This window comes from Phyllobates terribilis, unplaced genomic scaffold (genome assembly GCF_046119375.1).
Source record: "Phyllobates terribilis strain yellow unplaced genomic scaffold, ASM4611937v1 Scaffold_8__6_contigs__length_399053987, whole genome shotgun sequence".
NCBI lineage: Eukaryota > Metazoa > Chordata > Amphibia > Anura > Dendrobatidae > Phyllobates > Phyllobates terribilis.
In genome coordinates, this window is record NW_027362768.1 from 137,827,095 (window position 1) to 137,852,283 (window position 25,189).

General features: G+C 43.7%; 1 protein-coding gene across 1 annotated transcript in view; it reads right to left on the bottom strand.

Annotated features, from left to right (window-relative positions):
- BRINP2 (BMP/retinoic acid inducible neural specific 2) overlaps positions 1–25,189 on the bottom strand; it is a 418,902-nt gene that overhangs the window by 30,408 nt on the left and 363,305 nt on the right. The window contains exon 7 of the mRNA XM_073643360.1: positions 1,829–2,051. Coding sequence (XP_073499461.1) covers positions 1,829–2,051 — 223 coding nt within the window. The remainder of the gene's footprint in view (positions 1–1,828; positions 2,052–25,189) is intronic.

Below are 25,189 nucleotides of genomic sequence, written 5' to 3' on the forward strand. Positions count from 1 at the left end.
CAATTTTGCACATTCATTTTAAATTAGGAGCTATAGATTAGCGAGACCTAGAAACATACTGAAATAAAGGAGATAAAACGTGTTCCCAAGTGATCTGCTCCCACTACAATGTATAAATCTAATTTACTGTAAAGAAACATCTTTATAGGACCCGGGACTCCCTGGCCATTAATAAAAGCCATGGATTAGTCAGTTTTTTTCTTTGCTGAGTTATTACTGGTCAGGTTCTATTATAAGAGCTATATTAGCTGCCTTGGCTCATTTACTTTTAATTATTACTTTTTTTTAATTTAAATGTTAACATGTACTTTAATATAATAAAATGTTATGTATGCCAAGACGATTAATACTGCACGGCCGACAACCTGAGCAATGGATGAGGTTAACAGTACAGGTACAGTATGTTAAGGTTGCTGTAATTATCCTCTTGAAAAACATTATGGGAATGGAAATATAACCTTGTTATCTGTAAATCACTAATGAACACATCGCCTTTTCTAGGAATAATACTCTAAGGCCGCTGTTTAATTTCTAAATTTCAGCCACAACTGTGGGAATCCTTATTTTTCGACTGAACTGAATTAGATAATTAGACGGTTCTATGATCTAAGTTCAGCAGATCCATGCACTGCGTACAATATTACAGAGTTTTTCTCCGCCAGGAACATTTCTCCTCTGTGGAATGGTACCACATGGAAGCACATACATTTCCGAATGGAGTGCCCATTCTCTATAGTGTACTTGCCAACTATAGGGGATGACATACAGGTAACTTGTAGAGTGAAATTTATTAAATGACCATGCCCTATTTTTCAGACATTGCCCTTATGCCCTTTTATTCTCCCTTTTCCCACCCATTGAATGTTTGCTTTACAGATGGACTTACAATCCCCGAGTCTTGCACATGAAACCTTTAGGAAGCCCTGCTTTGATGGAAGCTTTGGCAGAGCCCAGATGATTTAACAATTTTTTAGGAAGTCCATGGGGTTCTCCCTTTTTCTATGGGAGCGTCTGAGACATTCTGGCAGAGCTGGCAAACAAACTTGAATTTGTTATACATTTCCCCCAAATTTTAGATTTTGGTAAATCTGAAATTTTGGGGGTTCGATTAGCATGTATCAGTCAACCAGTAACCTTTTTGCTGTCTTCTTTTGAAGGCCAGGAAGGGGTCAATATAATAAAATGCAATATATTCCCTTATCCTAAGCCATCATCGTCTTTATACCACTGCTTCTCCATGGACCTCGACACTGGTCTTCTGCTCTTCTGGTGCTCAGTCCAGTGATCGCACTAATAGGGTCTAGTGACGGATGATAAATGTCATTGATGTCAATGACATGCATCATGTGGACATTAATATCATGTGTCAAGTGGGAGGGTCACTCATCCACCCTGCCACTTGAGGGTCACCCACCCTGCCACTTGAGGGTCACCCATCCTGCCACTTCCGGGTCACCCACTCCACCATTTGACTGTGTGAGGCCAGTAACTGGCCTCAACGCCAAAGGAGATTCGCTCATCTCTCTAAACACTCTGAATAATTGGAGGTGTCTATCAGAAAAATATGGAGATTAAATTCCTATAAATAAATACAATAAAATTAATCAGTACAAATTGAGAACCTTGGAATGAAATGCTCATGAAAATTAAAACCTTCACCCTAAATAAAAATCTTCAGACCAAAGTTTCAATATAGTTTCTAAAGGTTTTAATATCTGTAAAGTATCACCTAACCTAAATTATTTTAAACAAGATGACAAAAAATCCTTTCTTAATATGATGTTGAGCTTTGATGAATATGTACTAAAACATTTTTGGATGAACTAACCTCTCCCGCAGTAATGTGTACTGAGGCTGGCGAAGGCAGTGTTTGCTCAGATTTATTAAGCGTCGCATTTGTCGTTGAGACTTGGACAATAGCTGTTTGAAACCCGCTCTTAGCTGTTCATAGCGCCGGTTGAGGTGGAGGTCTGTGTTCCAAAGTCTTGAAATAGTTGAGATGTTGAGGAAACGGTCTGTGGGTAAACTCTTCAAAAAAGCCCGGAACTCTGCTGTGAAGATAAAAATCAGTTAAAGGTAAGTTAAGGTGTTTAGTCAAGAATCTTTGTTTTTTGTTAGATCAGTTGTATTTATACATTGGACGGTAATTGTGCTGAAAGTCAATCAGTGATCAATGATGGTTATAAAAATAAATCACTAAGATTACAATATTCCTGGGGTTGTGTCATGATGACAACCCATTATTAGAGATGAGAGGAACCATGGAAGTACCCGACCCAAACTTTACTCCAAAGTTTTGTTCGGTTACCAGAACCGTGTCCGAACGTCAACCAGAACCCAATCCCCAGTGAAAACAATGAGAATCTAGACTTTTGAGCTAAAAAATCTCTCTCTTTCCTGACCATAAAGTCGTTTCTGATAGAGGAACATGTGACTAAACCTGCACACCAGCCTCCTCCAACTGTAAAACAACTTTCCCATGTGCAGTGTTTTTCTATTGAAGGAGGCTAATGGACAGGTCTGGTCACATGCTCCTCCAGCAGCAAGTAAGGAAGTGGTGGTGCTGCCCAAAACCTCCCTTGAAGATATGTGTTGTGATATAATGCACTGTACTGTTTTAAAAGGGATTTTATCTATTTAGTCATTTGCATCCACTTAGTTGGGTACAAATACAGTTAAGAGTTGGGACTAGACCAGAATGGGAGGGACTATGTGGGAAGACTTCCTGATAGTGTGGTAGTTAGAGCTCAATGTTCAATGGAGAAAGACCCAAGGTCTGACAGTTGGCAGACTGACAGGTTTTGGTGTATTGCGTGCGAAGAGGCAGGACCACAGGACATCAGATAATATGTCCTAAGGACCAAGAAAACATAACAAGACATTTGATGGATTGGAACCCAGGTCAGGGAGGCCACTTAAATGGTACAAAACTTAACCCAGGGGAAATAGAAGTTCCACTTAAAGGGGATTGAACGAGAAGGAGTTGTATCAGCAGGACTTTAGTGAATAGTTATCTAGAGTGAAAGGGAACTGAATTGGGTGTATTGAAAGGAAGCGATGGTCACCATATTGGGACTTAAAATCTCCTACGGAGGACAGTGGACTTCCAAGGTTCTAATGAGGAGTCATACCAACGTACCTCATACAGTGGGATCTTCATTAGCCAGTTGGGAACTGAGAGCTGCAGTGAGCGGATGTAGCATTACACCTCAACCCGTGTATGGTAGATGGAGTCTCCCATAAACATTTGCTAGATTTTTAAGAGATGTAAGAGTGTGAATTGCAAGAGAAATGAAGTGTCATTAAGTGTAACTGAGAAGTGCCCACTTCCACGGCTACTGTCCCGAGAACCTCATCCACGGCTACTGTCTCGAGCCATGTTACAAGCCTCCATTGTGAGAATAGGAGAGCTGTGCAGAATATGGGGAAGGCTGTAGTACTGATAATTGCAGAAGTACAAACCGTGATACTTTTATATTGTCACAAAATCATGTCTTCAATACATATGTTAAAATATAGATAAAGTGGCCATTTTTGCAAAATATTTAATAGATTTAGATAATTTATTTAACTCCCTGCTTAATCAGGGCTTAGAAGTCAAGTGGGCGGTCGGAATTAGTATATCTATATTCATGCTTATACAGAAAATGGCGTCAATCTTCAAGTAAAACCACTAGTGTTGAGCCACCCCCGTAGTGTTCGAGTTCGGTTCGGTTCGTCGAACACCCGTGTGTTCGCCGAACTGTTCGTCGAACTGTTCGTCGAACACCTTCGAACACCGTTAAAACCAATGGCAGGCAAACAAAAACACATAGAAACACATAGAAAACACCTTCAAAGGTGTCCAAAAGCTGACAAACTGCTCAGAAGACATAACTAACACATGGAAAAGTGACAAGTACATATAGTCATGCGAAAATAAAAGAGGTGGAGGAGTAAAAGGAGGGGGAGACACAGATATAGGCATGTCATGCCCTTCTAAAATCCAAAAAGTGAGAAGCCGACACGGCCAGTCCGCTCCTGCCCGTGCCACCTCCGTGTCGCCGGGTTTGTGCCAGAGCCGCGGTGAACCCTGACGGCCAGCCCCCCTCTCCCAATACTGGTGCCTGTCCGCTGGTGGGTCGAGCGAGCCCCCCTGTGGTGGAGGCAGCTCTAAGCTTTTTAATTTAAATTGTCTCTCTAATTTGAATGAATACACTTTAAATCCATTTACAAGGATCTATTGGAGGGCAAGTCTCATGCCAGCAGCCGCGGTAATTCCAGCTCCAGTAGCGTCCACTAAAGCTGCTGCAGTTAAAAAGCTTTTATAAGGATCGAGCTCGGCTGTCCACCGCAAGGCATCCTACTGCCAGTCCCAGCCCCTATGCCTTGGGGTGCCTCCTGATGCTCTTCACTAAGTATCCCATGGTCCCGAAGCATTTCCTTTGAAAAAATTAAGTGTCTAAACTACAGGTGGTGCAGCTTGCTTAACAGCCGGGATAATCCGCTTACTAGCAGACACTGCTACTAGGCACAAAGTATTTCCTGGGCTAGATGCAGTTAAAAATTTGTAATTAGATACTCTCGTTGGATGCTGAGAAAGCATTCCATAGAGTCTCCTGGCACGCCATATATGATTCTCTTAAAAAGCTTGGGGTAGGGGTCTAGGGGACCCTTTTATAGCCAAAATCACGGCCCTGTATCGCAATACGTCACCTAGGCTGAAGATAAATGGAACTGTAGCACCCTGAGGGCTCGGTTGCTAAAGACGTATTGCACCTCACCCAGAGGTGTGATATCTCACTCTCAGGTAAGGATGGAGTGTGGATCAGGACCCGACACCTGCATGCATTACACCACATTGCCGTGGGGCAGGGCGACCAATATGCCCCTGAGATGGGCACGACAGTCCCTGTCCCTGGCTGGAGTGGGGGGAGGGAACACTGAGGAAGGGGAACCCTGTAGTGCAGGAGCAGGGAGGAAGCAGTTCCTGGGTGCATTGAGAAGGGAGTATAAAAGGTGGGCACCATCTTAGTTCAGTGCAGAGAAGTCTGAGCAGAAGTGGCAGGGAGCAGGGGCTCTGCATGAGCTCTGCTCCGGAGGCGGGCCTAGTAACAGAGGCCCAGGCCTGGAAGAGGGAGAAGGAAGGAAGAGGAGCGGAGAAGGCTCCAGGAACGAGGAATGAAGGGATCCCAGGGGTGCGGACGGGCAAGTCGCCACCGCACGCCCGAATCCACCTGCGTGGAGGGGTCAGGCCAAAGGGGGAGACCGGTCCCCGAACTAGTGGAGGCAGGAAACGACCCTCAGCTAGAAACCGGAGGCTCTGACATTTTATGTGGCGCAGCCCCTCGCTACACCCGCTAGGAAGGCACCACATAGGGTCAGGGAAACTGGCGCCAAGTTTACCAAGAGGAGGCCCGAGGCAGCCGGACAGAAGTGTTGGTAAGAAAGGCCAGACAAAGGACACACAAAGGGGGTCCTGTGAAGTGCTCCAAAGTTATCTGGGAGTTGTCTGAGCCCCTCACCTGGTGAGCACAGTACGACGTGGGCAGCCGTTACCTGCAGACGTGGTCTGGATAATAAGAACTGTGAGTAAAGGCCCTGAACTGCATCACTGACTCCGTGTCGTTACTGCTGCTGCCCTGCACCATCACCCCCATCCTCCGCATACACTGCCCTGAGGCTATACTCCTCCCGTGGGGAGTTATGCTACGCTCTGCTGCACCCACAACACCAGCCTCAGTGGTCTGCCCTGTAGCGGCGGTTCACTCTGACCGCAATCCACGGGTGGCGTAGTCGGACATTTAAACATGAAAACCACATAAATAGTTCCGCCACTGGTTTGACCGCCCTGAGCCACGGAACTGGGTCGCCGCCACGAAGACTACAACCACCAGCATCCACCAAAAAGGGTCCGGCTCCGGGTGTCCCAAGGCCCAGGGGGTGCGTCAGAACATTTTCATCACCTTTCACAATCACCAATGGGACAAGGCAGTGATGTCCTCTGTCCCCTCTCTTATACATCCTAGTGACGGAGCACCTGCTCTCATCAATTCGCCATAACCCCAATATTAGGTGGATTGAGGTGGGAGGCACCGAGTACAAGTGCTCTCTATTTGCTGATGATGTCCTAGTATATATCACTCAATCACATATATCCATCCATGCTGTTATGGCTGAAATAGATCACTTTGTTACATGGTAAAATTTTAAAATCAATGCAGCGAAGTCTGAGGCCCTCGATGTCTCCCTCCCCAAATCCATATAGGATTCCATCCAGTCCAACTTTCCCTTTGCCTGGCCCTCACAGGGTATCAAATACTTAGGAATTCCTATTCATAGAGACCTCTCCCATCTATGTTATCTTAATTTTGGGCCCTTTATTGAACAACTCCATACAGACCACGGTTGGCAAGTTAGAATTGTAAGATTCACTACGTGAACCACTGGTGTTTTGTGGAAAAGCACATGTACACTGCGTTCCAAATTATTATACAAAAAGTGTTTAGGAGTGATAAGGGAAGAATTTGTTTGTTTGTCAGTTAAACTCATTGATGGTGATGTGTGTCAGGGCTCTTTATATCACTGTAAGCAATTGCAGACACCTGTGCTAATTAGTTTGGCAGGTGTGTCCAATGAAAGGCAAGACTACTTAAGAAGGCTCTCTCACATTATTAAGCAGCCTACATTTTCTGCCAAAATGGGAAAGAAAAAGGATGTGTCGGCTGCTGAGAAGCAACAAATTGTGGAGTGTTTAGGTCAAGGCATGACTACAATCAACATTGTGCGATGATCAGGATGAAGTGTCCTGGCAATCAAGAAGTATGTAGCTGATTCACAGTACACACGTGTGCGTGCTGATAAGGGCAAATTGAGGACTCTTTCCTACAGGCAATTACGTCAGGTTGAAAGAGCAGCGGCAAAAAAGCCTTGTCATAGCAGCAGACAAGTTTTTGAAGCTGCTTGTGCCTCCAACGTCCCCCGAACAACAAGATGCAGGGTCCTTCAGAGGTTTGCAGCTGTGCATGCGCCATCCTGTCGACCTCCTCTATCCACTTCACACAAGCAGAAACGGCTCCAGTGGGCCAAACATTACATGAAGACTGATTTCAAAACTGTTTTGTTCACGGATGAGTGCCGTGCAGCGCTCGATGGTCCAGATGGATGGAGTGGAGGATGGCTGGTTGATGGACACCCCACGCAAACACGGCTACAGCGCCAACAAGGAGGAGGTGGAGTAATGTTTTGGGCTGGAATCATGGGGAGAGAGATTGTCAGCCCCTTTAGGATCCCTGAAGGCGCTAAAGATGAACTCCATAATGTATGTGGATTTTCTCAAACAGCACTTCCTGCCATGGTTCAAGAAGAAGAACCGTGTATTTCACAGCAAGATCATTTTTCTGCATGATAATGCACCATCTCATGCTGCACATAAAACATCTGCATCTCTGGCTGATATGGGCATAAAAGGGGACAAACTTATGGTGTGACCCCCATGCTCCCCTGACCTCTACCCCATTCAGAACCTTTGGAGCATCATTAAAAGGAGTGTCTATGATGGCGGGAGGCAGTTCACATCTAAGCAACAGCTCTGGGAGGGTATTCTGTCCTCATGCAAAACAATTGAAGCAGAAACCATCCAAAACCTGACAAATTCAATGGACGAGAGAGTTCAGAAGCTCCTTTCGAACAAGGGGTCCTATGTGAAAATGTAACATCACCTAGAATAAAGTTTTGAGTTGAAAACTGTTTGATTTCAGTTTCTAACAACCTGCTAATGCTTATAATTTCAAAAATGACCATTTTTTTGGTCTTTATTAAAATGAAAAGGTTGATCGAAAAGTTTGGGGGATCTAAGAGTGTGGCAACCCAGTAGTCATGATTACTTCGAATTCTGACAATATGAGGGTCATGCTGCAGGTAGTGCAGCAAGAAGGCACTTATGTGCCTTGCGCATCTCGGAGCCCCAAAATTATTTTCCGGGCTAGATGCAGCTAAAAATTATTTTTAATTTTAAATCTGGTGAAGCTTTAGTATAGATGGCCTAATAGGATCAGTGCTGCACACTGCTACAAAGCCCAAATTATTTTCCAGTCAAGATACAGATAAACATGATTAGTAATTTGAAAGCTTAAAACGGTTGGTAGGGTGATTTTAACCAATCATCAAGCTTTTACTCTCCCCAGGATGACACAGGGGTAGAAAAGTCGTTTCGGATCCATGATTTGTTCATCTTTATGAACGTGAGTCTGTCTACATTATCAGTGGAGAGCCGCGTGCGCTTATCTGTCAGCACACCACCAGCAGCGCTGAACACACGTTCAGACAGAACGCTGGCTGCGGGGCATGACAAGATCTCCAAGGCGTAAGTGGCTAGCTCCGGCCATTTATCCAGATTGGAAGCCCAAAAAGAGCAAGGGTCCAGTGACACAGTCGTGGCTTCAATGTTTACTTGGAGATACTCCTGTACCATCGTCTCTAGGCGTTGACTATGTGTCAGACTTCTTGTCTCCTGTGGCTTTGCAAAGGATGGGCTAAAAAAGTGGTGAAATGATTCCGCAAAATTGATGTTACCAGCAGATACTGTGGTTCTGTTACGGTTTGAGTGCTGAACACTTGACGGTCCCACGGTTGGCAAGTTGGAACTGTGAGATTCACTACGTGCACCACTGGTATTTTGTGGAAAAGCACATGTAAGATTCTGCAACAGTCTCTGCTGATACTCCTGCATGCGTGCATCCCTTTCTATGGCAGGAATAATTTCTGCAAATTTACTTTTGTACCGGGGATCTAACAGTGTGGCAACCCAGTAGTCAGGATTATTTCTAATTCTCACAATTCGAGGGTCATGTTGCAGGTAGTGCAGCAAGAAGGCACTCATGTGTGTTGCGCATCCAGGAGCACCAAGTCCCTGTTGTGTTGGTGGCGAGGTAACAATCATGCTTCCTTCCTCTGTCCTCTCCCCCCAACCTCGCACAACAGAAATGTGATCAAGGTCTCCCTCATCTGATGAGTCTTCCATCAGTTCGTCCTCCACTTCTTCCTGGGCTCCTGCACCTTCCTCACTAGTTTGGCTGCTACCATGCGCCCTGGTAAAACCATCTCCCCCACCCTCACATGCCTGCCGCCTTGGTGCTGCCGACCGTCTGGACCTTGCAGATGTTAGCCCTTCCGCATACAACTCCTCCTCCTCTACTTCCTCCACCTCCTCTTGTGCCACCACCTGACTCCGAATTCTGTTTAACATGTTCTCCAGCATGTAAATCACCGGAATAGTCATGCTGATAATGGCATCGTCAGCACTAAACATCTTCGTCGCCATTTCAAAACTGTGCAGAAGGGTGCATAGGTCCCTGATCTGAGACCACTCCTCCAGCGTGATTTGCCCCACCTCTGAATCTCGTTGGCCCAGGCTATACGTCAGAACGTATTGCACCAGGGCTTGTCGGTGCTGCCACAGTCGCTGCAACATGTGCAGAGTTGAATTCCACCGGGTAGGCACATCGCATTTTAGCCGGTGAAGTGGCAGGCCCAACGACTTCTGTAGAGATGTAAGTCGCTGAGCTGCGGGATGCGAACGGCGGAAGTGAGCACACAGCGACCGTGCCCTCTGCAGAAGGCCATCTAGTCTGGGATAGTGGGCTAAAAATTGCTGGACAACCAGGTTCAACACGTGAGCCATACAAGGCACGTGTGTGACATTGCCCCGGCGAAGGGCCGCACCCAGGTTTGCAGCATTGTCGCACACGGCCTTCCCTGGTTTCAGGTCCAGTGGAGACAACCATTCATGAAATTGGTTCTCCAGAGCTGACCACAACTCCTCAGCTGTGTGACTCACATTTCCCAGACATTTCAATGTAAAAACCGCCTGATGACGTTGAGCCCTACTGCCAGCATAGTAAGGAGGTGTGCAGGATCCCTTCTGCGCAGTTAGAAAGCTTGTGGCATGACCAGACAGGCTTTGGGTGCAGGTGGAAGACCGAGAGGAGGTTGAGGAGGCAGAAGCAGTGGAGGAACTTTGACATAAAGAGGATTGACGCACAACTCGTGGGGACGGCAAGACTTGGACAGCAGCCCCTTGTCCTGCTGTCACCATAGTTACCCAGTGCCCAGTCAGCGACATGTAACGCCCCTGTCCATGCCTACTCGTCCAAGTGTCTGTGGTGAAATGCACCCTGTCACACACAGAGTTTCTCAAAGAAGCGGTGATGTTGTGTGCGACATGCTGGTGGAGCGCAGGCACACCTTTCTTTGAGAAGTAGTGCCGACTGGGCATCTGGTACTGGGGCACTGCGACGGACATAAGGTCTCGAAAATCCTCTGTGTCCACCAGGCGGAAAGGCAGCATTTCTGTAGCCAAGAGCTTGCAGATGGTGAAATTCAACCTCTTAGCTTTCTCATGGCTAGGAGGAAATGGTCTTTTACTTGTCCACATCTGAGGGACCGAGGGCTGGCTATTGTGCTTAGACGGGGTTGATAAGGGTGTCCCCGGCAAACTGCCGGTCTGTGAGGAAGATGCAGGCGGACATGTTAGGTTGCCTTGATCCAAAGGTGGTGCTATCGATGTCGGACAGCGCTCAACACCAGCTGGTGTTACCACCTCCAAAGAAAATGATGACCTGCCAATCACGCTGGCTGTTGCGGGTAAAGAGGTGGCAGGTCTGCGCCCCAAAACAGGTGTGACTGCTGTCCCCCCAGTCACAGAGGATGAAGAGGCCGCGGATGCACAAGATATGGCAGACGGTGATTGGCCCGGCTGGCTAGGCCGCATTGTAGCACACTGAGCTTCCCACTGCAACTTATGCTTCATGTCCATGTGCCGGTTCATGCATGAAGTACTCAAACTATGTATTTTTTGGCCTCTACTTAGCTTTTGCTGACAAATGTTACAGATAACACGAGTTGGGTCATCTTTATCGATCTGAAAAAATGCCCAGGCTATGCAAGGCTTAGCACCCATGCGACCTGAAGAGCCACCACGACTTGTGGTGAGAGGCAGAGTTGTGTTTGAGGATGCAGTTGTTGACGTGCTTCCAGTACTATGTCTCTGTCCAGGAAGGCGCAACCTGACCTCGTCGTCACTAGCATCTTCCTCCACCTCCTCTGCTGACCTCATCTCTTGGCTGACTGTGGGTTGACAGTAAGTGGGATCTCCGACCTCATCATCATCACCCTGTGCGTTATCACACCCATCGTCCTCAGAGCCAACCTGTTCCTGCCCTGACAAAAAACTAAAGTTGTCGCTCCAATCAGGTATTTGAGTCTTATCATCGTCTTCCTCATTGTCTCCACCAACGGGAGTTACAGTTTGGGAATGAGGGTCTACATTATGGTCAGAACCTTCTGCGTCTGGTCCTGGATCCGACTCATAAAGATTCTGGGCATCAGTGCAGATCATTTCCTCGTCTGGATTCACAGAAGCGCTGGAGTCGACCTCTGATTCCCAGGCTATAGTATGAGTAAACAGCTCTGCAGACTCAACCATCTGTTCTACCTCACACTCAGACGGGCAGCTGGAGATTTGGGAGCTGTGAGGAAGCAAGTGCGATTTGGGTGACACCTTTGAGGACTGGAGTATTTGTGATGTTGAAGTTGATGTGGAGGAGAGCCCACTTAAAGGAGCACTTGATATCCGTTGAAGCACCTGCTGTTTTTGTGCCTCATCTGGAATTTGTAGCGATTGGCGTGGCCGTAAGAAAGGGATCTTATCACATTGTCCGCTAAAAGAAGTAGACATTTTAGTTTGGCTGGAAGATGGTCTTTCTTCTGCACCTACCCCACGGACACAACCTTTTTTCCCCTTCCCAACACGCCTATTCCCCTTTCCACCAGCAGCAGGCCTTTTTCCACTCATTTTGGTGGTTAACTAATTCACAACTCTGGAGTTGTTTGCACAAAAAAACAATGGATGGTAACCGAGCAGAGCTGAGTGGCCAAACTGTGGTATTAGGCCAAAACTATTGGCTGGGTTAGATGCAGAAAAAAATTATTTTTAATTTGCAACCTGATGGAGGTCAGTATAGATGGACTAATAGACCAAGTCCCACACACCGCTAGAAGCCCAAATATTTTTTCAGAGCTAGATGCAGAAATTTTTTTTATTCAATTTGCAACCTGATGGAGGTCAGTATAGATGGACTAATAGACCAAGTCCCACACACTGCTAGAAGCCCAAATATTTTTTCAGAGCTAGATGCAGAAAAAAATTATTTTTAATTTGCAACCTGATGGAGGTCAGTATAGATGGACTAATAGACCAAGTCCCACACACTGCTAGAAGCCCAAATATTTTTTCAGAGCTAGATGCAGAAAAAAATTATTTTTAATTTGCAACCTGATGGAGGTCAGTATAGATGGACTAATAGACCAAGTCCCACACACTGCTAGAAGCCCAAATATTTTTTCAGAGCTAGATGCAGAAAAAAATTATTTTTAATTTGCAACCTGATGCAGGTCAGTATAGATGGACTAATAGACCAAGTCCCACACACTGCTAGAAGCCCAAATATTTTTTCAGAGCTAGATGCAGAAAAAAATTATTTTTAATTTGCAACCTGATGGAGGTCAGTATAGATGGACTAATAGACCAAGTCCCACACACCGCTAGAAGCCCAAATATTTTTTCAGAGCTAGATGCAGAAAAAAATTATTTTTAATTTGCAACCTGATGTAGGTCAGTATAGATGGACTAATAGACCAAGTCCCACACACTGCTAGAAGCCCAAATATTTTTCAGAGCTAGATGCAGAAAAAAATTATTTTTAATTTGCAACCTGATGGAGGTCAGTATAGATGGACTAATAGACCAAGTCCCACACACCGCTAGAAGCCCAAATATTTTTTCAGAGCTAGATGCAGAAAAAAATTATTTTTAATTTGCAACCTGATGGAGGTCAGTATAGATGGACTAATAGACCAAGTCCCACACACTGCTAGAAGCCCAAATATTTTTTCAGAGCTAGATGCAGAAAAAAATTATTTTTAATTTGCAACCTGATGGAGGTCAGTATAGATGGACTAATAGACCAAGTCCCACACACCGCTAGAAGCCCAAATATTTTTTCAGAGTTAGATGCAGAAAAAAATTATTTTTAATTTGCAACCTGATGTAGGTCAGTATAGATGGACTAATAGACCAAGTCCCACACACTGCTAGAAGCCCAAATATTTTTTCAGAGCTAGATGCAGAAAAAAATTATTTTTAATTTGCAACCTGATGGAGGTCAGTATAGATGGACTAATAGACCAAGTCCCACACACCGCTAGAAGCCCAAATATTTTTTCAGAGCTAGATGCAGAAAAAAATTATTTTTAATTTGCAACCTGATGGAGGTCAGTATAGATGGACTAATAGACCAAGTCCCACACACTGCTAGAAGCCCAAATATTTTTTCAGAGCTAGATGCAGAAAAAAATTATTTTTAATTTGCAACCTGATGGAGGTCAGTATAGATGGACTAATAGACCAAGTCCCACACACTGCTAGAAGCCCAAATATTTTTTCAGAGCTAAATGCAGAAAAAAATTATTTTTAATTTGCAACCTGATGGAGGTCAGTATAGATGGACTAATAGACCAAGTCCCACACACCGCTAGAAGCCCAAATATTTTTTCAGAGCTAGATGCAGAAAAAAATTATATTCAGTTTGCAACCTGATGGAGGTCAGTATAGATGGACTAATAGAATGATGCTATGCCCAAAAGATTTTACTTCACTAGGTGCAGTAAAAAAATTGGTATTCTATACACAGGTGTTATATCTTGCAACACAGATAGGCTACTCCACTGACTAACACACTTTGCAATAGGCCAAAATGGATTAGCTTTGCTAGATTCAGCCAAATGCTGTGAAAAAAACTTGCACAGCACTGGCACAGACCTGCCTGGCAAAAACTGATAGGAACTGATGTAACCTAGTCCTGAAAAGGACTCCAATTACAATTAGTCTTTACTCCCACAACCTATCTATTTAAGAGCACAGACCTCCCTGATAAAAGTCGTAGGAAATGCTGTAACCTAGTCCTTAAAAGGACTGCAATCACAACTATTCCCTACTCCCAAGCTATCTGTATATTTGTGCGAAAATTGGCTTGAAATTAACAAGGTATAGCACACACAGCAACAGCCATGCCGTCTAACACGCAGCTGCAGCAGTGAGAAAATGGTGGCGACGGGGAAAATGGCTGGGTCTTATAGGGCAAGGACATGTGACATACACTGCCAATCACACATGCCCTTGCTTGTGTGAAAAAAAGCACTTCGCTCCGTGTGTGCGCTGCTGATAGGCTGACAGATTGCACCTCCCCACTGCAAATGCGGGAAAGAGAAAAAAAAATGGAGATCTTCATTGTTCCTGCAGAGATCCATCCCCTGCCCCTCCCCCCGCCCCGCTGTACACTCAAACTGCGTATTAACATTAATTTTCATCATTACTGAGAAAAAATCCAGTTATGATTTTGGTGCACGAACAGTTATTGAACATAACCTCGAACAGCCGAATTTTTCTCAAATTGTTCGTGTTCGCCGACCGGCTCGAACACCGCCCAAAACAGCTCGAATTTGAGATTGGCGAACAGTTCGAGTAGAACAACGCTCATCTCTAAAAACCACCCACAGGACTCCTAAGCCCAGAATGACCAGGGATTTATATCAATAAGTTCATGAATATTTTTGCACAAAATAATATATCATTCTGCTCAAATCATCCTGCTCTAAAACATTTGTTTGATAGATTGGAAAGTATTTTCACTTAAAAGATACTGTCTCTTTTTTAAGTACTACAACAAAAATTCCATTGACAGTGAGCATTGACTAGGACTGGGGCAACTGTTCTCTCGACTTGAGAATTTTCATGCTGCTCTCACTGCTCTGGCTTATTATGACAGACAGAAGGATTAGCAGGTTTGCATCTGCTAATGAAAGGGAATAGTCATTTTTGCTGAAATAACAAGGAAAAACAGATGGGTTTACTGCTGTATTCAGTTCTTCATTGTAGTTGGTTTCTCCTTTAAGTATATTGTGCGTGTCATTTACTCAAAATAACAGCAACAATTGTGGGATTTTAACCAATATGGGGACTTGGACAGACTTATGGAATGGGATAGATGCTCACTGACAAGCAAAATGGCCCATCCTAGAGAACGCTACAGCCTAAATTAAATTCCCTAACATATTTTTAATGTTAAAAGTCAGATGAAGTGCAATGGTTTAACATTCTTAGATACATTGAGATACATGAAAAACAAAGAATTTACCTAGACAGCAACTGAGGGTCAGCACTGGTCTTTCTCTCTAGCAGATTCATTCTCTTTAGCAGCGGGCACGGAGGATTGTTGAGTTGTGGCTTCTGCTGACAGTGCCCGCTACTAAAGAGAATGCATATTCATTCTTTTCAATGCCCATAGTCCCAGCATGGAGAGGAGGAGCGCGCGCTGCTCAGATGCCGATATGAGCTGCCTGGCAGACAGGACACAGCAGCGCTGGAGCAGAGGTGATGAAGGAAGGTGCGTATAAGTGTTTATTTTTTTGTGTGTGCAGTGATGAGGCCATACATACCAGGATTGCTGGATGAGGGTGCCACACATACCAGGATTGAGGGATGAGGAGGCCATACATACCAGGAATGGGGGATGAAGGGGCCACACATACCAGGATTACTGGATGAGGGGGCCACACATACCAGGATTGGGGGATGAGGAGGCCACACATACCAGGATTGGGGGATGAGGAGGCCACACATACCAGGATTGGGGGATGAGGAGGCCACACATATCAGGATTGGGGGATGAGGAGGCCACACATACCAGGATTGGGGGATGAGGAGGCCACACATACCAGGATTGGGTGATGAGGAGGCCATACATACCAGGATTGGGGGATGAGGGGGGCATACATACCAGGATTGGGGGATGAGGAGGCCATACATACCAGGATTGGGGGATGAGGAGGCCATACATACCAGGATTGGGGGATGAGGGGTGCCATGCATACCAGGATTGGGGGATGAGGGGTGCGATGCATACCAGGATTGAGGGATGATGGGGCCATACATACCAGGATTGGGTGATGAGGAGGCCATGCATACCAGGATTGGAGGATGAGGAGGCATTGCATACCAGGATTGGGGGATGAGGAGGCCATTCATACCAGATTGGGGGATGAGTAGGCCATACATACCAGATTGGGGGGTGAGTAGGCCATACATATGAGGATTGGGGGAGGAGGGGGCCATACATACCAGAATTGGGGGATGAGGGGGCCACACATACCAGGTTTGGGGGATGAGGGGGCCATGCATACCAGGATTGGGGGATGAGGGGGGCCATGCATACCAGGACTGGGGGATTAGGGGGGCCATGAATACCAGGATTGGGGGATAGGGGTTGCCATATGTGCCAGGATTGGAGGATGAGGGGTGCCATACGTACCAGGATTGGGGGATGAGGGGTGCCATACGTACCAGGATTGGGGGATGAGGGGTGCCATACGTACCAGGATGGATAAATTTACCAGTAGCTGCTGCATTTCTCACCCTAGGCTTATACTCAAGTCAATACATTTTTCCAGTTTTTTTAGGTAAAATTACGGGCCTCGGCTTAAACTCGGGTCGGCATATTTAAAATATATGGTATTTAAAAAAATCAATGAGTACGTGGTGCCCATAATACTGCAGGACTGTGGGGTGCATTATACTATATTGGGGCTGCATTTTACCCTATGGGGTGTGTAATATACTGTACGGAGGACTATACGGAGTGCATTATATTCTATGGAGGACCATGGGAAGTTCATTATACTATATGGAGGATTATGGGGGCGCATTTTATTATATGGAGGATTATGGGTGGCGTACTATACTATATGGAAGGCTATGTGGGGCCATTATAATATTTTGAGGGCTATGTGGAGGGCCATTATACTGTATGAAAGCAATTATACGATGTGAAGGTTTGTGTGGGGGCCATTATACTGTATGTAGGCCCATTATATAGTATGGAGGGCTATGTGGGAGTCACAGTTGGGGGATCATACTGTGTGGGGTCACAATACTTTGCCTTGGGAGTTGAAGTGGGGCACAAAAGGGTCATTATACTGCGCATGTGGAGGCTAATGTGGAGAAATGCACCATGGGAGTATCATACTGTGTTTGGGGGGCACTTTTATTGGCATCATACTTTATGGGGGCAATGAAAGAGGAATCTAGGACTTCAGCAGGAGGAAAATTACTAAGTAAAAGCTGGAAAGTTGTGAGATCTGCTCTTCTGTGACACAGACAAATATTTATTTATTTTTTGTGGGGGGGACCCAATTAGAGCTTCTGCTATGGGACCCCATGATTTCTATGTACACCCCTGCTCCTAATTACTTATTCCTCTAAGATGGGGACAGTGACGCCAATGCTAATTGTTTGCAGGACTCATGTGAAGTAACAACCTCACGTGAGCACCAGGAGAGCGAGAGCCGACACACCGCTGGAACAGTGCTGGCATGGGAAGTGAGTATAACTGTTTTTTATTTTAAAGGGGAGAAAAAGCTCAGATTGAATAGGGGTTATCCTAGTAGTGGACAACCCCTTTAATTACAGCCGTTTTTATTCTTCACACACTGCAAACAAGGAGGGCCATATTAAACCATTCAGTGCTAATATAGTCTCTCTCATCTCTCTCTATGTCCATACCTCTCTCTTTTTCCAAGCAATTAGTAGCTTTTTAGTATTGCAATTCACAACAAATTTATTTGACACAAAGCAAAATTTGAGGATCCATGTGAATTTAAATATCAAAAGATCCGTTCACCTCTAGCACCAATTACTTTCCTTATGACCCTCACTGCTTTGCTGAACCACCGTGCCCTCCCTAGATGATATTACACTACATTACCAATTCATCATTACTGGACATCTCTATAGCTCAGCCTGTTCACTATAACAAAGTTTCTGACAATAAAAAAAGTCCAACTTTTATTATCTTATACTTGATTGTCCAGCCTTAATATCATAGAAGTTACAGTTTATAAACAGGCTCATAGTGTAAAATAGTAGAGTTGAGCAAAATTATCTGCAGCACCATGGTCCAGTGGCCACACAGTTAGTACATGGCTACCAAATCTTTCTTGGCTGATAAAATGAAAATTAGTAAGTAGTAGTAATTCTCTTGACCAGTGTCACGTATGTGAAATGAAGGTTACAATTAACAATTGTGCAAGTCTACTAAAATTTGCTTGAGTTTGGCCAGGAAATTCAAGAGGAATCAAGTAAATTTTATTATACTTTGAATTCTCGCCAAACCCCATGATAAACATATGTAAAAATATATATATATATTGCACAATCCAAGCCCCGATTTGTGCCGCAGTGCAGTCCTACAACAGCCCGGTCATCTTCTTATTACTCACCCTCCTCACCTTTCTTCTTCAGTTTGGTTACATGTGCGGTCTTCACTGGCCCTTGTTCTACGTCTTCTGGTGCCTGGCATAATTGTCTTCTGGTGCTGACTAGGCAACTACTTTAGGACGTCGCTCGCCAAACATCATGATCATGACATGTCACAATGTCATGATGTTGTGACCTAGTCAGCATAGGAGACATCAAAGATGCAGAATGCTGGAAGATGGCCAACTGAAGACTACACTGATGACCGGACCCAAAAAGACAGGCAAGAACTGTGTGAATATTTTTTTAACTCCTTCCCAGACTCTTTTGCATCCAACGAAATGGCCACCATTTTGCTTGGTTCACACACATCAAACTGTTAAAAAAATCAGATTCTGATAAAACCAATATCTGTGTGAAATTCAAGGTGAATTTGATTCTCCTCCAATGGATTCACTTGTCTTTAGTTATAATTAGTGTTGAGCGAATTTGTTCGGCATTTCAAATTGCAGGTTCATGTTCAGGGTTCCGGCTTGTTCGCGCCAAAAAATCAGCTCTGCCCACGAACATCCCTGATTTGCCACACTGTCACGCAGATGTTATCTGTGTGACAGCATGGCAAATCAGGGATGTTCGAGGGTGGAGCCGATTTTTTGGCGCGAACAAGCCGGAACCCTGAACACGAACCTGAATTTGAAATGCCGAACAAATTCGCTCAACACTAGTTATAATATCTATGGTAGAAGGTTAATAATTATATATTGTTTTATTATTTCCAAGCAACAACAATCCTGGCATGAGAAAGGGTCTATTGTATTTCTATAGAAATCTTCTCCTCCTCAGGGCAGCATAGTAGACATGTTATTCCGTAATGAGGTAGTGCTCACTTTCCTTCTTTTCTTTTTTTAAAGGAGAACCCTGGGGGACATCATGGTAAATTATCCTACTGTAACTATTTAAATAAGTTTTCCCAGGAGAATCGACTGGTCACCTTCACCATATTTTCAGGCAGGAGATATGATAAGACGTCGTCTTAGACACTTCTAATGTTCTATTCACAGTGTCCCAAACAGCATCTCCACGTCTTTAGTCCGAGGCCTTTCTCGAACTGTAGCTGTCAGCTGTCTTCTCGCCATGCCTACAATTTGCGGCACATCAGCATGCTACTGTTGCCATAGCAACAGCTTCCACATTATTAATGGGACAGATGCTAAATGCAGAACCTGTCAGATGCTCCGGGCCCTTATGCTGAACAACAAGAAACTGTTGGAGATAGGTTATCCCCGGAGAGGCTCACAGACATAATGCAAACATGTTCAAAAGGAAATAATGTAAATCCAAATTGCTTAGTTCTCTGTGTAAATGATTTCTTTCAAGGTCAAACTCTAAACTAAAACTATGCATAACTCTCAGCTATCACAATCTTAAAGGAGCTCTCCACTTTGGACAGTCCCTACTTGCAGTAAGGTCCCTTGACAACAATTGATCACAAAGAGTCTCCTTTTTGGGATGCCCACTGATCAGATGTTATCTGCGAGTGAACATGGTAGTAAGTGTTCAATTTCCTTTCAGTGCCTCCACAGGGGAAATAAAACATTACACTCTGCTCATTTAAATCAATAGTTTGTTTGGAGAACCACTCTTGTCCTTCGTTACACCTAGTGATAGACACACTTGTAAGGGCTCCACACTGGCCGAGTGATGAAGATTCTGAACAGAGCACCCCCTCTATTAACTTAGAAATAAGATGTAGAAAATGTAGTTTTTTTTTAAATCAGGCAACCACTTGAACTTCTTCCCGGAATCCATTTTATGGCATCTGTCTCAAAAAGACCCCATCAATCTGCTGTTTAACCATTTGAATAGTGCTGTCTATACAGTATCGTTTAAGCATTGCGATCCTAGAAGGACACATTCATTTTGACACACATTCACCCACTCCCTTGAGGTCCCTTCCTTAACCCAGAGGTCCCTTCCATAATCAACCAAGGCTGAACAGACATCCATCTGAGATGGTTTAGTGACTCCTGCATTGAGTAGGGGGTTGGACACGATGACCCTGGAGGTCCTTCCCAACTCTAACATTCCTTGATTCTATGATTCACTCCATTTCACATTTGTTGGGTACTGATGTGTTGCGTACTGGAAGCTCGTAATGCCGCCATCTTTGTCTTCACCGGAGATTGTTAATTACAGTATATTCTGCAATAGTTGAGTATTCAAGAATATAGGTGCGAGTAGTCAAACAATCCTAGGTTTCAGGTGACAGTCCCCTCAAGGGACTAAAAAATAACTAAAAAGTAATTTTAAAAAACAAAACAGAAAAAAATAAAATTTCTTATTTAAAAAAAGAAAAAGCACATTTGTTGTCGCTACATCCATAAAAGTCAGATACATGAAAATATAACATTATTTAACCCCTTTCTGATTTGTGACCTAATAGTACGTCATGGTGACCTGGGCCGATTGGTCCAATGACGTACTATTAGGTCATATGGCGATTGCGCCCGCACACAAGCGGTGCAGAGCGATAGCCGCCGGGTGTCAGCTGATAGTACAGGGTGTTAGCTTTAACAATGTGCAGGGAGCGGTCATGCACCACTCCCTGCACATTAACTCCCTCAATGCGGCGATCGAAGTCATGACAACATCCAGGTCACCAGACAGCAGGAAGATACTTTGGTCATGCGCAGTGCATGACCAACGTATCTTCTCCCTCTGCAGCAGTGACAGCCTGTATAGCACAGGGAGCTGCTGCTGCTGCTCTCTATGCTATACAGGCGATCTGAAAATAAAATGTGAAAGTCCCATAGTGGAACAATGTGTAAAAGTAAGAAAAGAATCAGAATGTGAAAAAAAAAAATTGTAAAAATATTTTTAAAAAATGAAAAAAATAATCAAAAAAAATAAAAAATATATTGTATCCATAAATAAACATTATTGTGCATAAAAAACAATAAAAGTATCCATATATGGTATCGCCGCATCCGGAACAAGCTGTCCTATAAAACTGTCCCACTAGTAAAATAAAAAACATGCTTTATCATCACACCGCCTAACAAAAAATGCAATAAAACACGATTAAAAAGACAAATGCAAATAAAAATGGTACCGCTGAATACATCATCATGTCCCGCAAAAATCAAGCTGCCATACAGCTCCATCGGCCAAAAAAGAAAAAAGTTATAGCTCTCAGAATAAAGCGATACAAAAAAAATATTTTTTCTATAAAATAGTTTTTATTGTGTAAAAGTGCCAAAACATAAAAAAAATATATAAATGTAGTATCGCTGTAATCATACTGACCTGAAGAATAATGCTGCCTTATCAATTTTATCACATGCGGAACGGTATATAAAAAAACCAAAAAAAATCAATTCCACAATCGTTGTTTTTTGTTTATTCTTTCTCCCAAAAATCGGAACAGAAAGTGATCAAAAAATGTCACATGCCCAAGCATGGTACCAATAAAAACATCAACTTTTCCCGCAAAAAATAAGCCATCACATGACTCTGTCGGTCGAAATACAGAAAAATTATAGCTCTCAAAATATGGTGATGCAAAAACTAGTCTTTGCAAAAAAAGCGTCTTTTAGTGTGTGACAGCTGTCAATCATAAAAACCCGATATGAATCTGGTATCACTGTAATCGCACTGACTCGACGAATAAAGTGGTCTAATCACATATACCGCACGAGGAACGGCGTAAAAAATAAACTCTAGGGTTAGGGTTGTGCTAGGGTTAGGATTGGGATTTTTTCAAAAGTAAAGAAAAAAAATGACAACGATATGGCGACTAATGTTGAGTGCAAGTGCTCGCTACTTGAGCTTGCATCGGGTGCTCGGGTATGCACTGAGTATCGCGGGTGCTGGAGTGACATTCTCGAGTCTCATCCCAATATGTTTTGCAGCTGTTAGGGTTAGTGCCCATGATGCAGATTTGATGCGGAGCGTTTTTGCCTCTTTCTGGCAGAAAAAAACGCTTTCAGATTTACATGCATTTTTTCTGCCAGAGAGAAGAATTTTTTCAGTGTTTTTACATGCGTTTTCGCATGCGTTTTTTCAAGCACTTTTCCAAGCAAGTTTGAGCATCACTTGGAAAAGTGCTTGACAAGTTGGTCATACAATATAAATGCATGCAACTGGCATGCTTTAAATGCTGCATCTATAGTAAAATAAAAAGAATTAAAAAGTTAAAAATAAAAAAAACCTGTATACTAACCTCTCCGGTCTCCTCCCGGCCGCGTCCCCTCTCCTCGGCGTCCCGCGGTGTACTGGCAGGACCTGCGGTGATGTCATTTAGTCAGCTGATGGTCATGCGACCATCACCTGACCTCAGACGTCAGCGGTCTCGTGACCATCAGCTGAGTAAATGACGTCACCGCAGGTCCTGCAAGTAGACCGCGGGACGCCGAGGAGAGAGGACGCGGCTGGGAGAAGACTGGACAGGTGAGTATACAGGTTTTTTTATTTTTAACTTTTAGATTTCTTTTTTTCACCGTGTGGTAGCCGGAATGAAGAGGAGTTGTAGTCTCCTCTTCATCCTGTGTACCACACGCACCGCGATTACGCCGCAAATTCGTGGCCATTGAATTTAATTGAAACACAGCAAATCCACATATACCTGCGGGTTTGCAGCATTTCAATGTTCCTCAATGGCCGCGAATTTGCGGCGTAATCGCAATAGAAATGGTCATGCTGCGTTTTGCAATTCGGCGCGCTAACTAGCGCATCATGTGCACAGCTCATTCGAATTCACATTGCTTTGCATGGCAGACGGTTTTACAAGCATTTTCGTGTAATTTTCGTGGCCGTAAAAATGCCGCAAAAATGCCGCAAGAACGCTATGTGGGCACATAGCCTTATACAGCCAAAAAAAACCTCGCAGGGATTGCCTGCCATGCATGAGCGATCCCTGCATATTGTTTCTTTTTGGGTATCTAATAACCGTGAAACATGCGGGGGCGGAGACTCAAGCATGCTACTTGAGCACCAGAGATACATGGTGCATACCCGAGTACCTGATGCAAACTCAAGTAGCGAGCATTTGCGCTCAAGACTAATGACAACTTAATCAATATTATGACCTAATGTTATCAAATTCTGTGTCATACCTCTGGGTTCAAAATGTTCACTATACCCCTTGATAAAATCCTTGAGGGGTCTAGTTTCCAAAATGGTGTCATTTGTGGGGGGTTTCCATTGTTTAGGCACATCAGGGGCTCTCTAAACGCAACATGGTGTCCGCTAATTATTCAAGCAAATTTTACATTCAAAAAGTCAAATGGCGCTCCTTCCCTTCCAAGCCCTGCCGTACGCCCAAACAGTGGTTTTCCCCCACATATGGGGTATCGGCCTGTTCAGGAGGAATTGCACAACAAATTGCATTGATCAATTTCTCCTGTTACCCTTATGAAAATGCAAAATTGGAGGCTGAAAAACATTTTTGTTGCAAAAATGTGAAAATTTTATTTTTGCGGCTCAATGTTCTAAACTTCTGTGAAGCACCTGGGGGTTTAAGGTGCTCACCACACATCTAGATAAGTTCCCTGAGGGGTCTAGTTTCCAAAATAGTGTTACTTGTGAGGGGGTTTCCACTGTTTAGGCACATCAGGGGCTCTCTAAAAGCAACATGGAGTCCGCTAATTATTCAAGCAAATTTTACATTCAAAAAGTCAAATGGCGCTCCTTCCCTTCTGAACACTGCCGTGTGCCCAAACAGTGGTTTGTCCCCACATATGGGGTATTGGCGTGCTCAGGAGAAATTGCACAACAAACGTTGGGGTCCATTTTTTCATGTTACCCTTGCAAAAATAAAAAAAATGGGGTCTAAATTAACATTTTCGTGAAAAAAGTTAAATGTTCATTTTTTTCTTCCACATTCCAAAAATTCCTGTGAAGCACCTAAAGGGTTAATAAACTTCTTGAATGTGGTTTTGAGCATCTTGAGGGTTGCAATTTTTAGAATTGTGTCATTTTTGGGTATTTTCTCTCATAAAAGCCCCTCAAAGTCACTTCAAATGTGATGTGGTCCCTAAAAAAATGGTTTTGTAAATTTTGTTGGAAAATTTAGAAATCGCTGGTCAACTTTTTACCCTTATAGCTCCCTATCAAAAAAAAAATTTGGTTCCAAAATTGTACTGCTGTAAAGTAGACATGTGGGAAATGTTATTTATTAACTATTTTGTATGACATATCTCTCTTATTTAAGGTAATAAAAATTCAAATTTTGAAAATTGCTAAATTTTCTAATTTTTCGCCAAATTTCCATTTTTTTTCACAAATAAAAGCAAGAGTTATCGAAGAAATTTTACCACTATCATGAAGTACAATATGTCCCGAAAAAACTATCTCAGAATCAGGGGGATCCGTTGAAGTGTTCCAGAGTAATTACCTCATAAAGTGACAGCGGTCAGAATTGTAAAATTTGGCCCGTCATTAATGTGCAAACCACCCTCGGGGGTAAAGGGGTTAAACCATATGGTAAATACTTTAAAGACAAAAATGTGAGTTTTTCGGTCATCGTAACTCCCAGAAGAAATGCAATAAAAAGAAATGAAAACATTGTATGTGGCAAATAACAGCAATGGCTCTAAGAATAAGGATAGGGAAACAACTAAAAACAAAAAAACTCAACTCGTCAGAAAAGGGTAAAAGATAAACTCCTAAAAACTAAAATACCACTAGTAAATACCAGGCTTTAAGTCTTGAAGTTGTGTTTTTCTAACTAATAGTTAAAATTCAGCTTAGTCATTTCTTAATGTGTCTCTGAAGCAGATGAGTGACAATCAACAGAGTTATCATTAGAGCTTTTATAAGAGTTGTCAACCAGCGATCACA